We start from the raw sequence: 15,176 nt of genomic DNA, 5'->3' as shown, positions 1-15,176 counted from the left end.
GCTGCAGTTTACACAAAGAGTAGCTAACACTAAGCCCAGCCATCTACTATGGTAAACTACTCCTCTTTCAACTCCATTCCTACATTTCTCCATGTTTTCAATTGTTATAAACCATGTAACACTACTTCCCCATCTATCCTTGACTTCTCCATACACCCTGCTCCACACACCCTCCTCCCGCCCCATGACAAGCAGGTGATGTCCTGCATCCCATTCGAAGTTCAGGTTACCCAGACAAGTTGTGCATCTTGCCAAATCAGCTCAGGATGTGCTGCCCCTCCCTCCTTTCAGGCAGCATCCTGTTCCCAGCAAGGTAATAGCTATCCAGGTTTGGTTTTGCCCTGTGATTTTTATTTTTCTTATAAGAAGAATGAGGGAAGGAAGGTGGATAGGAAAGCAGGCAGGCAGGAAGGAAGGAAGGAAGGAAGGAAGGAAGGAAGGAAGGAAGGCCCCTAGAGCCACCTACAGATGCTCATCACTACTGTTTCCAACATTGATTCTGTAATGACACTGTTCAACACTCCCGAGGAGCAGTGAGGCTCTGGGTACAGACAAAATTATTGGTGAAAGGGAGGTGAAAGGAGAGCCAGCTATTCTTACCTTGGGATCAGCAGCTGCTGCCAACACAAGAGAACCCCTGAAGCTCTTAGTGTTAAGCTGAATGAAGAGGCCTGACACAGCAGGGACAAGCCGAAAGCCGAGAAAGCCGTGCAGGCTCACTGTGGGTCTGCGTGCGGCGTGCCTTCCCTTGCCGGCTAAGGCGGTCCCTGTTTTCTCCCCGGTCCTTTTTCCAGCTGTTTGCCAAAAGAGAAGGTTTTGGGCAGGCTGCTATGTGCTCGCACCCCGGGATGGAAATCCAAGAAGGAGACCTCGCCGAGAGGGGCAGCGAACGGAGAAGCGCTGGGACAGCTCCGGCGGCGGCGGGTGCCGGACGGCGCTGCGGCGGGGCCGGGGCCAGGGCCGTGGGCGGGCAGCTGCCCCTCGGCGGCGGCCAAGCAGGGTCCTGGCCCCTGCCAGCTCCCGGGATGAGACGCCTCTGCTCGGAGGAAAGGGAGTCAGTCCTCAGGTAGAGGAGAGAGACGACTCTGTTCCCCGGAGAAGATGTCAGCGCTCTTCCACGAGCCTTGTTTTATTTCATGCCTGGGATTTATTGTCTTCTGCCATTCCGTTTTCCCTGTCCGCCCTCACACCTCAAACAAGCCGGGGAGCTTTGCGCTGCCGGCGCTGCCAGCTCCGCTCCGCACCGTGCCCGTCCGGGCGGTGGCTGCCAGGCCGGCAGCGGAGGAGCGCGGTCCCCACGCAGGGAGCAGAGAGAACTTCGCCCCGTTTACTGATGGATGGCAATTTCTAGCTTTCCCTCCCAGGCGCTCCCCGTTTGAATCTGAGCTGTTGTTTAAAAGACACACCACCTGCTCTGTGCTGCCAGAGAGCGGGGAAGGAGGCACAAAGGCGGGGGATGGGAAGAAACAGCTTTGGCTGCAGACATAGAAGAGAAATTAAAATAAATAATCTCTTTTCCCAGGAAGTGCCGGATTCGGGTGCCTTGTGGGAGGACGGACTGAAGTGAGTGGTCAGGACACAATGAGTGTGGGCAAAGAGGGTCTGTATACCCTCCCGTCTCCCGGTGTGCCGGTTGGTGACGCGGATCCTCCCGGTTGCTCTTAAGCCGAGCTCAGGGACTGGTGCTTATGCATATACGAACCAATACTTGGTTTCCCAGCTGCTTCCACCTCTGAAGATGGCTTTCTCCGAGCTTAGTCCTTCAGCTTGGCAGGACGAGGCTATGCCATCACCCCTCCCCAAGCCCAGAAATGTGCGACTCACTCCGCTAGTCAGATCCCAGGGCGCTCAGTGATTGGGAAGTGCGGCGTGTGCTAAAGCGGGTCAAAATTAGGATGCGCCTTGATGCTGCGCCGCGGGTAATTCCCTTTTCCTCTTTTTGCTACAAGCCGTGTCCGCTGCGGCGAAGAAAGCCCGAGAGGTGCAGGCTAACCCCGGCCGCTCGGGGCGGCTGCCCCAGCACAGGCTCTGAGCGGCTCGCTGACCCTCCCGCAGCAGCGCACGGGGTGTTGGGCATCCCCAAAACCTCCCGGCCCGGCCCTCAGCACCACCCCAAAGCCGAGCGCTAACCGAAGGAGTTTGAGAGAGAAACCACGGAGAGGGAAACGGAGAAAGAGGTTGGGGTAGAGATGTATGTGAATGCCTGTGGGGAAGCCAGATCACTTGTGAATGGCTTGAAAAAAAATAATTGGGGGAGGGCGTGGAGGGGGGGAAGCGGAAACTTTCCTATAAAACTCAGCAAAAGTCCCTCCTCTCCACGTCAGGCCAATGACACTGCTGCCCCCAAACTTTCCGCCAGCAGGAGCTATAAGAACCTCCAAGTCTTCAACTTTCTCCCAATCCCAGACACCTCGAAGGGGCTCCAAGGAGGGATCGGGAGGGATATTTTTTTTTTGGTTGGCCTTTTTATTTTTTTCCTCTTGGATCCTGATGCCATCCCCCCTCCCCCCAAAGTGAGGTCCTCCCTCCTTCCTTCCCTCCTCCTTCTCGCAGGCCAGCGAAGCAGCCGATCAAGGGGGAGCTGGCGGGTTAGGTGCCCCCCTCTTCTCCCTGCCCTCCCCCCCCTCCCGGCCCGCTTCTCGCGTCTCCCCCCAGAGATGATGCAGCAGGACGAGTCAAACTCTCCAGTCTCCCCCGCCGACGACAGCTTGAGCAACAGCGAAGAGGAGCCGGACCGGCAGCAGCTGCCCAACAACAAGAGAGGGGGGCGCAAGCGCCGCTCCAGCCGCCGCAGCGCCGGCGGCGCCGTCGGGGCCGCGGACGAGCCCTGCAGCCCGGCCCAAGGCAAGCGGGGCAAGAAGTGCGGGGCGGGCGGGGGCGGCGGGGGCGGCGGAAGCAGCAGCGGCGGCGGCAGCCCCCAGTCCTACGAGGAGCTGCAGACCCAGCGGGTCATGGCCAACGTGCGGGAGCGGCAGCGCACGCAGTCGCTGAACGAAGCCTTCGCCGCCCTGCGGAAGATCATCCCCACGCTGCCTTCGGACAAGCTGAGCAAGATCCAGACCCTCAAGCTGGCGGCCAGGTACATCGACTTCCTCTACCAGGTCTTACAGAGCGACGAGCTGGACTCCAAGATGGCAAGCTGCAGCTATGTGGCCCACGAGCGGCTCAGCTACGCCTTCTCGGTGTGGAGAATGGAGGGCGCCTGGTCCATGTCCGCATCGCACTAGCAGGCGGCGTCCCCCACCCGCATCCCCCCGGCAGGAGCCCTAGGTAAGACAGGGACCCCGAAACCGGCGGGAAGAAAGGGGGGAGGGAGGCGAGAAGCCGCCGGCCGCGCCGTGAGCTGAGCACGCGTGGCCGTGGGGCGAGAGGGCCCGCACCCCGCCCGGAGGGGCCTGGCTTCCCGGAGCAGCCGGAGAGCGGGGCGGCCGGAGGTGCCTCTCCCACTCCGGCCTGTCCCTCCTCCTGCGCGGCCCGAGGTGCGCCCCAGGCCCCGCGGGGCCCACGCGTGGCCGGGCGCTGCCGGCGGGGTGGGCTGCGGGCGGGACGCGGCGGCCGTGCGGGTGTGCCCCAGCCAGATGGGGCCGGCCTGAGGTCTCTTCTTCACCAAACGCTGCGGAGCCGGCAGGGCTGCTGGGATGGCTCCTGCTGCCGCCACTGCTGGTGCTGCTGGTGCTGCTCGTATTTTGAAGTGATGTCCTCCCGTTGTGCTGCCCGATGAGGGTTTCCTACCACCCCAGCAGTCCCTTTCCTCGGCCCTGACACCGGGGACCGCCGGCTGGGGTGTCACTCGGCCACCGCACCGCCCGCGCGGCGAGTTCTCCCTTCTCCATTCCTGCCCGATACGCGTTATTTCCAGAGACAGAGAGGTGTAGGTAGATATTTGTGTAACTTTCGTTTCAGTAACGAGTTTTCCGCCCTTTCTGGGTTTTTGCAGATGACATTGTTCCCACAGAAGGAGAGAATGGACAATCTAGAGACTCTGAAGTTGGATACGATTTTAAAAATATTTTCTAACCAAAAAATGTACCAAGGATTTCTTGGAAATTACAAGAGTAAAATCCAAATTCAAAGCAGGGCGTGGGGAGCACTTAAGGAAAGAGAAAGAGAGAAGGGCTTTGGACAGTGACTACCCTCTGGGCGTCGGTACAATCCACACATCTCTACATTCTGATAGAAGTCTGAATCGTTCGATTTTTTTTTTTTTTTAATTTTGACGAAGAATGTTGGAATTGAACTTTTTTTTTCTGTTTGCCCTTTTTTTTTTTTTTTTTTTTTGCATGCATGCATTCCCTAGAGGTCGTGCTTATGAGCCACTGATGAAAGGAAATACATTATTGTGGACTTTCTTCATTGTTGAATGAAACCAAGCAGCCAACCAAAAATATCCCTGTAGAGATGAAAACCTTTTTTTATTTTTTTTTTTAAATTTTTTAGGGGGGAATAAGCTGGGATCAAGCTGTTATATACCCGGTTCCTAACTTTTTTATTATTATTATTTTTCCTCTGAGAAAAAAATAAACATTTTATTTATTTATTGATGACCCATGTTAAAATGCAAATAGATCCGGTGTCTAAATGCATTCCTATTTTTATGATTGTTTTGTAAATATCATTGTATATTATTTTTCTGCAATAAATAAAATATGATTGAAATTTTAATAACCTGAAAGTTTGGTCTCTCTGAAAACTCCGGGTTAGAACTGTAGATAAATACCTGCTTGTTGAGCTGTAAAGACACCCAAGAGAGAGGGGGCACTAGTATAAACAAACCAGGCGGAAAAACGCAAATAAACTAGCTACTGACAGACACAGGCACGTTATTTATTGAGACAGCTTTATTATTTTGTGCCGAAACTCACTGCATCTGCAGAGGAAGGTATTGTCTCTTCTCTCTTTCTCTCCCTCTCCCCCTTTAATCTTCACGCCAGGCACGGCGGAGTTGTGCAGGGAGCGGAGTTTGCACAGCAGAGCTCTATCCCTGCCTTCGTGCTTTGCCCTCAGATGTAAGGCAGGAGCGGGCCCGTTCCCCAGCCCCCGGTGCAGGTACTTTTGCTGATATCCCTGAGAAAGTGGCATCGGTTTTAAACAGAGATTCGTCCATCCAAAGGGAAAGCAAAAGAAAGTGAGATTGAAATAGGGAAGTGCCTAGCGAGTGGGGTTTTCCGGTGGAAGTGATGTTTGACTGCTCTGCTCTCTAGGGTTTTATATTATATATATACACTAGTGATCGCATTTTCGTTGTGCAAAGCACGGAGGGATATTCTAACCCACTCTCTTCTCCCTTTCTACGTGTAGAGCGCATATTGTCTCTTTCTTTTCACCATACTTTCCGCGGGGTCCTAGTATGCGGCGAGAACTCGAGCTGCAAAAAAAAAGAGGGAATCTGCAGATCTAAGGGCTTGGAAGGAAGGTGAGAAGGAAGTTGTAAAAAAAAGCCAGAAAACATAACAACTCAAACCAAACTTCAGCCCTTATAACCGGACAGCTGACTGGGTCTCTGCTGTCACTTGCTTATCTCCCAGAGCTTGGCAGCCGGGCAGTGAGCGGGGAGCGGCGCCTCCTGCCCCTCCGCGGCCGCGAAAGGTGCGCGGGTGCGCGGGGACCGCTGCCGCCCTGGGAGGTGAGCAGTGGCCTCCGTGGAGACAGGGACTCTGCCGCCCAGTGTCTATGGTAAATGGGATGGGGTACTTTTTCAAGACAGAGCCTGTTTCCATAGCCCATGAGTTGACTTTATTTCCTGTATTTGTTTCCACATCCCCATATTGCCGTGTATTACCCACACAGCACTATTATGAAATCATATCGGGCATATTTTAAACCAGCGCGCAATGTTTACAGTAGAGAGTTCGCAGCGCTTGTTTGCACTGACGGATTAGCAAGCACTTGAAAATTAGATGACGGCCCTGGTGGTCGCAGATCTCAATGATGGAGAGAAGGGGAAGCCGCTGCGAGCTCCCGAAGGGTCGCTGCCTTTCCCCGGCACCCTGGCACCCGCGGCTGCCCTCTCAGCGACTCCGAACACCCGGCTCCGATGCGGTCGGCTGCCGAGGAGCAGGTAATGTCTGCCCGCGTTACCTCGGCTGCAGCGAAGGCGAGAGGCACGGGGAGCAGGCGCAGCTTTGGCAGTGGAGCTAAGGGGATTTGGGAGGTTATAGAACGTTTCGGTTGTTCCTTTTGGGGGAGAAATCCCCCTTGGGAGGAAAGGTGGGGAAAACTCCTCGCATTTAGGTAGAAAACAGGTTCCGGGAATGAAAAAAAATAACCAACCAGACAAGATGCTCGATGCTGAAGAAAAGGCGTGTTTTGTGGAAGGGGATTCCTGCGAAACATCAAGGAAGAATCAAGTGCACTGTAAAAGCCACGAATCACACCGTGCTCGGCCTCAGAATTCGGGAGAGGCCCTGCTTGATGGGCTCAAAGCTGACTGGCTCTTTTGCAACCGGCAAAGAGGCCTCTGGGCCAGCCGCTGCAACACCTTTCCAGCAAGCTGAACACCCGAGTGAGAAAAATCCCCAATTCCTATCCGTGAGGCTCCTGCCACCAGCAGGTCTTCCCTTCTCTCTTCTATGTCCCTCTGAGCGAGTTCCTGCCGGCGCGGCAGCATTCCTGGGCAGCAGCCACTCAGCCAATGCTCTTTCCCGGCTGACAACCGCTACCTCTGTCTCATTAAAAAAAAAAAAAAAAATCATTAAAAAGAGATAAATCTGTTTTAAAACTCAGGGCCTACCCTTTCCTTCGCTGAAACTGGGGACTGCAGATGCCTGGTGCTCCCCGGGCTAGAGCAAAAAACGATTAAGTCAGCGACAGCCTTACTGAAGGGAAAATGAAATAATATGTATATTAATTTGCCTTCTGGGAATTTTAAACACTCTCGCAATCGGAAAATTAACTCTGCCATTGCAAGTCCTGATTGATTTCGCTGTTTTCTCAGAGGCATCAATCTGTCCCGCTTATCCGCAAGCTAAGCGGCGCGGGCCCGCGCGGCCCCGGCGGAGCTGGCGGGGCGCGGAGCGGCGGTGCCGGCGCTGCGCCTCCTGCGGGGCGGCGGGCGGGGGGCGCCGGCCGCGGGCCCTCGCGCATTCCTGGGTTTGGCAGGGGCCGCCCCGCTGCTTTCTCCAAGCCGGTATCGGATTCCTCCCCGGCGTATGATTTCACTTGAAGTCCTGCCCAGGAGCCCTTCAAAGTGCGCTCTTGTCCCGCTCCCATGATGTCAGGCGGTTTTCCCTGCATCTGTAATTTTAAGAAAAACAAACAAACGCGCCGTGGGGATGTGGGGGGAAACGGAGGGAGAAGGCGGGGGCACAAAAGTCACAGAAAAGCGCAGGGGGAGAGGGACTCACCTGCGGCGGCGGCGGAAGCTCGGGCACCTGCCTCCCGGGGCGAGCCGCCGCGGGGCTCGGCGACTCCCGGGAACGGGCTCAGCTGCCGGAGCCGGTGCTCCCGCAGTCGCTCTCGGTGGCTGCATCAGCCCGGTTCACACGGCTCTGCCTTCACCTGCCCGCTCCGGCAGGCAGCAGACCCGCCGGGAGGGCGAGAGCGCTCCCGCCATAAATTAGCATCTTTGGGAAGCGGGTGGTGGTGGTGGTGACGGCAAATCCAATCCACCCCGTAAAGGGATCCGGGAGGCTAAAGCAAAAGAATAAAAAGAGGCGCACTCATCCACATCCCATCAGGACTTATTTTATTTGCTGCACACATAACCTGCCCGCAGTAAACATGGCACAGGATGTATTTTACATTAACTTCTGCGCCAGCTTCTTTCGACTTCAGTCCACTTAATGTTCTTGGCAAATCAAAGCACGTGTCCTTTGAAGAAGGTGTGTAATTGGAGTTTAAGGCATGTATGGAATTCCCAGATGTCTATAAAGTAAGAAGGAGCATTTGGCAGGTCACTTGAAGGTGGAGCAGGTTAAAATCACTTGTAGAAAAGTCTCCCTTTTCTTTTTTAAAGCAAACAAGCCAGCCATTTATAAGGACCAAATGATCGACATTGCGGGAGGCTTACAACGGTTTTACAGAGCAAGAACAATAAAGCTGCGGAAACTTAACGATGATGGTAACACCCGTTTTGAAATTCGAAATAAAACGCAAAACAAAATTAAATATTCAGAACGGAGAAAGAGCTGTCCATTCTCGTAGAAATTCCTTGTCTCCTCCGCCCGCTCGAGAACACTTACATTGTTCTATCTACGTAGTCGTCTTGTCTTGGTTAGCGGACACCTCCGCACTCTTTTCATAAAGAGGTGACGTTACATTTGCAGAAACTTTACAAAAATTCTCTTATTCACTGTGTGGACACGGGCAAGAAAATTAGTACTTTACTCCAAAATAATTCAGACGAACCACCCTGGGGTAAAGACGGCTACAAAGGTCTACATCGGGAGGGATTAATAACGGCAGAAACAATAACGGAAGTGGTTTGGGACGATTAGATGCTGATCATTTCACTTTGAGAGTATTATAGCATTCGTGCAAAATATTAGCCCAAGCCAGACTCTGGATTCGCTTGGGGTGGGGGGTGGGGGGAGGGATGGGGTGAAAATCCTGTTTGCTGGGCTGCAGAAATCCCAAAGCGAAATACTGCGGTGGGAAGAAGACCCGTTCTGCCCTCCTAATGCAGGGAAATCTGGAGGTGGGAGGGGGCGACATGAGGAAGGATGCTCTTGGGAAGGGTCGGGGTCGCCCCCTCATGATTAGGGTTGCTTTGTTCTTTTCGGGCAGATGCAGAGTCATTAAACAAGCAGTCAAGAAAGGAGCAATACACGCGACTGCAGCCGTGGAGGAAAGGAGGGCTTCAGAGGGGAAGGGATTTTGACATGTGAAAAGTTAAGCAGGTACCTGAAGGAGGTTTATTTTGACCAGATGTTAAAGCTTTTATGAAAATGTCACGTGAAGTGAACAGATGTACAACTTGCAAATGGAGCCCCGCCTTGTAAACACTGGGAAGAGAAAGGCTCACAGAAATTCAAGCATAAATCATTCCTCGTTTTTCTACACGTGTGTATTTGCAGATAAATGTGCAGTATGTAAGTTCTACTAAAACTGATTTTTATTTGTTTGTGGGGAAAAAAAGAGCAGCCGTCCTGTCCAAGCTTGCAATTCTCTTCCAGTGTGCGAAACAAGTTTTTCCTTCCTTCCTTCCTTCCTTCCTTCCTTCCTTCCTTCCTTCCTTCCTTCCTTCCTTCCTTCCTTCCTTCCTTCCTTCCTTCCTTCCTTCCTTCCTTCCTTCCTTCCTTCCTTCCTTCCTTCCTTCCTTCCTTCCTTCCTTCCTTCCTTCCTTCCTTCCTTCCTTCCTTCCTTCCTTTTTTTCTTTATTTTTATCTTCTGCCTCTCCATCTCTTGCGCTTGTTCTTTTTCTCTTTCTTTCTCTCTCTCTTTCTCTTTTTTCTCATTCTTTCTTTCCCGCCGGTTGACCCCCTCCTTTATTCTCGGGTCCGTTTGATCCCGGGGAAAGTATCGAATCTCTCCTGGGAGGAGAAACTGAAACTAATCAATTGCCTTCTGTGTGAAGGTGGGCAGGAGCTCCTGAGAGCGCGGAGGAAAGCCCGGGCTGGCAGCCCCCAGCGCTTCGGGCGTGGCGAAGGCGGGCCGAAGGTGGCGAAGAGCTCTGCCCGGCTCTGCCCGGCTCTGCCCGGCTCTGCCCGGCTCTGCCCGGCTCTGCCGGTGCTCCCGGCCCCTGGGAGCGGGGTCCGTGGCCGAAGGACCCTCTGTCCTGCCCTGCCCTGCCCTGCCCGGCCCGGCCCGGCCCGGCCCGGCCCGGCCCCGGCTCAGGAGGGCGGCAGAGCCACGGCTCTCCAGGAAATTAGAAGCTGTCCGTTCGGCGTTTGTAGTACGCGCAGCCTATCCCTCCGTAGATGCCATCCCGTTCCGGGCTGGGATTTTTCCTTTTGTACGGTTATTGCTGTTTTCCGGAAGGTCTTCTGGTATTTTAATGTAAAATCTCTGCTAGAGCCCCGGTGGCCGCGGTTACCGGTGCGGGGCGCGCTGGCAGGTGGTGGGGCGGAAGGTGTTCCCTGTGCCAGCCCAGCGGGTCAGGAATGGCCAAGGGCAAGACCCCCGCTGGAGCCAGAGGCAGGCCGAGGGCTGTCTTGCAAACAGCCTGCCTATGTTTCATTCACAGACCATTTCGATATGTCTTTCCTATTTCTGCACATCTGTTTCTACAAGTAGATTTGACATATTAATTTTGAGCTGCGGTGGAGGCTTTTATAATAGGTACCCATATTAAGTAATAGACGAGTTTTCACTGAATTTTGCTAGACAGAAATTATTCAGTCATTATTTTTCTTTTTATGCAAATATTTTCGACGGCAGAAAGGATGACATCAAGCACATTAGCTTTTAGAATGACAATGCAGGAGTATAAAACGCAGATAAATAGACTGAGGTGCTATCCATAATAGATAGCATCAGTCTAAAAATCCCTAGGGATTCTTTATCTAGATTTATTGCCTTTGAGTCCCAATCACATGATTTTGAAAAAATGTTTAAAGCTTTTTCAAATAAAGGAGATCTTTTATTTTAAAGGAGTGGAGTCCTTCCCCCCCTTCCCCCCCCCATTCATTTCTTATCTATTAATACTATAAATGACAGACTCTGAATAGTCAGCTGATCTCATGATTTTCAGCAAACGCTAATTTGTATTGTATTTTTAATGCAATTTAGAAAACAAAAGGAAAATGTCTTTTACGTTTGTGTTAGAATTTGAAAAGGAGTAAATCTTTCCTTTGTGCGTATGTATAAATTCTGGACACAGACACAGCCACATAAAAACACACACACACACACACACACACACACACACGCTTCTGAACCATAGAGCTATCAAACATGTTTAGTGACTGAGTGAGACGCTGTCTATGAGGGGAGTGTTGATGTAAGAGCCAAATTAGTGTTAATTTCAAACAGGCAGCTAATTCCTCCACGGAACCTCTTCACTTTCAAAGTGCTTTGCAGTGCTTCATATTTAATTATTTGCAAGGGAAAATATATCCATTTCCCATGAAGAAATATTAACTAATTGATGAAGAAGATTCTTTCTCTTTCTTTCTTTCTTTCTTTCTTTCTTTCTTTCTTTCTTTCTTTCTTTCTTTCTTTCTTTCTTTCTTTCTTTCTTTCTTTCTTTCTTTCTTTCTTTCTTTCTTTCTTTCTTTCTTTCTTTCTTTCTTTCTTTCTTTCTTTCTTTCTTTCTTTCTTCCTTCCTTCCTTCCTTCCTTCCTTCCTTCCTTCCTTCCTTCCTTCCTTCCTTCCTTCCTTCCTTCCTTCCTTCCTTCCTTCCTTCCTTCCTTCCTTCCTTCCTTCCTTCCTTCCTTCCTCTCACTGTCTTTCTCTCTCTCTAAGCATCCTGAAACACCTTTCAACTTCAAGGTTTTTACACCAATATAAACCAGATCCAGAACAGACTTTCTTCCCCCCTTCTCCCCGTCCTCAGATCTGAACTTAAAACATATATCATAGATCAGTTTTCATCCAGCAAATTTAGACATAGTTCCTCGACCTGTATTTTCAAAGAGGTTTTGGGCTCGAGTCTGCAATATTTAATCCAGTCAGCTATTAAATGTCCTCCAGCTTAAATCAAGAATTTAAACAAGCATCTGTACTGGGAATAATGACAGTTAAAGCAGTTTGGGGTGTAGTGTGTGTGGCAGAGGGGGAGGAAATGGACAGAAGAATAATGATTAAGTCTTTGATTTGGAAAATTCCTGAGTTTTAGGAGTTCTGTCAGGGTATTGCTGGGGGAGAACATGAAAGAAACCCCTTTGCTCAAAGGCATGGCTTTAATGGGGAGAAACAGTACTAATGATACGTGACAGTGCCTGACACTCGCCTTTCTTCTGCCTGCCCAGCAGTAACATGATACCTGCTCCCCCAGAGATGGCCCGGCTCGGGGTGGGCACCCAGCCCCTGCAGGGGACCCAGCTCTGCTGGACGGGGTGCTCCGGTGCTCGGAGGTTTCCCCAGGGTCCGATCCCACCGGGAGGGACCCCCCAACATCTGTGCCCCCCGGGTGGGCTTTCCCGAGGCCCGTGCCGGATGGCAGGGCTCCCCAAAGCACTTGACCAGAGGGTTTGGGTTTTCCCCTTCTTCCCCTTGAGACCTTGGGATGGATGGATTGGCGTACTTGAGGGTATTTAAGACAGAAAACTTTCTTTCTTTCTTTCTTTCTTTCTTTCTTTCTTTCTTTCTTTCTTTCTTTCTTTCTTTCTTTCTTTCTTTCTTTCTTTCTTTCTTTCTTTCTTTCTTTCTTTCTTTCTTTCTTTCTTTCTTTTCTTTCTTTCTTTCTTTCTTTCTTTCTTTCTTTCTTTCTTTCTTTTCCTTTCTTTCTTTTCCTTTCTTTCTTTCTTTTCCTTTCTTTCTTTTTCTTTCTTTCTTTCTCTCTTTCTCTCTTTTTCTCTCTTTCTTCCTTTCTCTTTCTCTTTCTCTCATTCTTTCTCTTCCTCTGTCAATTTCTGAGCCAATGACTTTTTGAAAGATTGAGTTAGGGATTGGGTAGATTCCTAAAATCCTACAGGGCTTAGATCCATGAAAAAGAAGAGAAGAGCAGGGCATCAGGAAGAGGCTCTACCTTTGACTTGATGAAGCACGTGTCAGATTCTGCAGTTCAGGCAATTAAAACTCGATTCTGATCAAAGGGCTTCATAAATCACCAGGAGAAGTGAACTGGGCAGAGACAGCTGTCTGTGTGAGCAAGCAGGGGGCAGTTTCTTATCCCCACCTTTCAGACACTGTCATCCTCTTACACTGCCTCCATGGAGTCTCACCGGGAGTGGATTTTTCCTGCTGTTTTATGGAGGTTTGTTTATTTATAGAAGCATTTCAGTAAGAAAAAAAAATATATGGAAGGAGTTCATGACCATTGGTGACTATCCCAGGAGCAGAGGTTCAACAGTATTTTCCTTTCTGATTAGAGAAAAAAATGCTAGATTCTGAGGAAATAGTGACAAAAAATATTTCCCTTACCCTTAAGAAATAAGTATGAGATGTGTTATTATCTCTGCTGGCCTCAGCCCTGGATGGCCCTGAGTCTAGAGCAGAGAGCTCATATAGAGGAGATCCTGGCTCTGCTCTCAACTGACTCCACTGCTAGGACCTGGGCAGTGAAAGGGAGAGGTCGAGGGGGGAAAGGAGAAGGGAAAAGGATTTTGCATCTAAATGAAGGCAAAGCCTCTTCATTCTTGGAGCAGAGCACTGGGAATTCATGCAGCCCAGTGTGTGCCAGCCCTTGTCTGTGAGCACAATCCTCAGGTGTCAAGGATACTCCTGCCTTTCAACTCGCCACTAGTGCATCGTCTTATGTCAGATGTGGTCTCATGTAGGAGTCTACAATAGGGCTGAAGGGCTGCTCTTTCATACTGGAATTTAGGGGTGAACATATAAGTGCTCTCAAGGCACTTGTCAAATTTGAGTGCTTTCTGGTGTGATTTATGGCAAGAGGCTCCTTTCTGACACTTCCAGATGCCAAACCTTTCACCTTGCAGAAAATGTGCTTGCAATAGCTGGAGTGACTTTATGCCTGCTCTTTAAAACAGCTGCTCTGGGGTAATAAGGTGGCAGACAAGCCCAGTAAGAAACTTTTTATGAGATTTGCCAGGTTTGAATGGTTTCTACAGTATCCTTCCAGCATCCAAGCTATCCACTGACATGCAACACTGAACCTGTCCTATTCCTCCAGAGGAATGCATGTCACCTTTTCTCTCACCACATCGTTTCTTCAGATTGCCTTAATTTGGACTTCAGCCAGCTTGCAAACCTTTCTCTGCCCTGTTTGTCATTTTACCAACTGAATCATCAAGAGACTCTGAAACTCCTTTTAATACAAGGCGTTCAGAGATTTCACTGAACAGAGGGCATATATGGAGTGAGAATTTGAGACAGGAAAACAGGGGGCATTCATCTTCAGAGTCCATAAATCACTATGAACTCTCCCAGGCTACTCCAACAAGCCTGGGATTCCCTTGCCAGAGATGAGTCATAGATAAATTACCCAAGGCCCAAAGAGAACAAAAGGTTTGGCCAAAAGCTGCAAGGGGATGGGTATTCTCCAAAAAGTAGTGGAAGCCTTGCAAACACATGCCTCTCGATGGATGGTGGAGTTTGATCTGCATTCCTGGTTCTCATGAACAGCAGGAAATAAAAACAAAAATAGATCAAAATTCACTGGGTGTTGACTTCTTCCCTGCATTTCTTGGCAGGTGGACTCAGATGTTTGATTTCAATAAGAGACAGTTTTCATCTGAAACTGAAATAGCCCCTCCTCTCAAACTAAATGCATCAGCAAAAGAAATTGTTGATCTTGGCTAGGACTAGTTGGGGAAAGAACTACCATCATGTTAGTGTTAGCATTGCAACAACTGCTGTCATCTGATCATTTCCTCTCTGGAATGTCAATATCACCTAACAAGACTGATTTTATAAGATTCTTCATTGCTGTGATCAAATTATACTATATGGAATAAAAAACAATGAGAGAGAGAGAAAGTGAGGTGGAGTGAGGGAGGGGAGGAAGGGAAGGAAGGAAGGAAGGAAGGAAGGAAGGAAGGAAGGAAGGAAGGAAGGAAGGAAGGAAGGAAGGAAGGAAGGAAGGAAGGAAGGAAGGAAGGAAGGAAGGAAGGAAGGAAGGAAAGTTTTAAGAATTTTTCCTGTATACAGACTTAGATGTGTCTAGTGAAAATTCTTAGATAATACTTGCTGTCTGTGTTAATGAGGTTAATAAGGAGAAGAAAATAGACCCCTCTGCTTGCATTCACATTGTTTCAATTTACAAGTGTGTCTGCTTCCTCCAGATGATAAATAAATCTATCCATCTTTTAATTTTTTTGTGCATAACTGTTTCTCTTTCTTTGAATCCTAGTCAGAACCTCAACAGAAAATTGATATATGTAAGACTGGCAGCTTTTTTAAAGAACCTTGCTTCTCTCTCCTGTCCTTTGTTGGCCAGCCATATCAAGAGACTAGGATTGCCTTAGTCCGGCTGCATCCATATTTTCTTTGGAGTGGAAAGAAGCTTCCCCAAACTCCAAAGGTATCACATGTTTAGCATTTCAAGGATATTCACGTTTAGGATCAGGCCAAAAAAGTCAATAAAAATTTAATTATTTCTGAAGCATATAGGAGCACTCACAACACCAATAATATGTTACTGTATCTTGGCATTGGGAAAAAGCTCAACATCA

The 15,176-nt window shown here is 49.8% G+C and overlaps 1 protein-coding gene and 1 long non-coding RNA gene across 9 annotated transcripts in view; one reads left to right on the top strand and one right to left on the bottom strand.

Moving 5' to 3' along the window:
* Window positions 1-741, bottom strand: part of LOC146768168 (uncharacterized) — a 117,720-nt gene extending 116,979 nt beyond the window's left edge. For 5 of the 8 annotated variants that reach the window (XR_014953237.1, XR_014953238.1, XR_014953239.1 and 2 more), the window contains exon 1: window positions 601-741. This is a non-coding gene — a long non-coding RNA (uncharacterized LOC146768168). The remainder of the gene's footprint in view (window positions 1-600) is intronic. The other 3 variants (XR_014953241.1, XR_014953242.1, XR_014953244.1) reach the window with 1 other exon arrangement.
* Window positions 742-2,189: 1,448 nt separating this feature from the next.
* TWIST1 (twist family bHLH transcription factor 1) lies at window positions 2,190-4,662 on the top strand. Its single transcript, XM_085573132.1, has 2 exons — window positions 2,190-3,270; window positions 3,938-4,662. The coding sequence occupies exon 1, from the start codon at window positions 2,190-2,192 to the stop codon at window positions 3,225-3,227; it is 1,038 nt and encodes a 345-aa protein (XP_085429258.1). The 3' UTR covers window positions 3,228-3,270; window positions 3,938-4,662.
* Window positions 4,663-15,176: the final 10,514 nt, after the last annotated feature.

Source organism: Lonchura striata, chromosome 2, assembly GCF_050655825.1.
Source record: "Lonchura striata isolate lonStrDom1 chromosome 2, ASM5065582v1, whole genome shotgun sequence".
In the NCBI taxonomy this organism is placed as follows: domain Eukaryota; kingdom Metazoa; phylum Chordata; class Aves; order Passeriformes; family Estrildidae; genus Lonchura; species Lonchura striata.
Note: the sequence above shows the minus strand (reverse complement) of the source record. Positions and strands in the feature narration are given on the sequence as shown.

Excerpts from the sequence above, each read along its gene's own strand:
- TWIST1 (XM_085573132.1), top strand. The coding sequence starts at position 2,190 with ATGTATGTGAATGCCTGTGGGGAAGCCAGATCACTTGTGAATGGCTTG.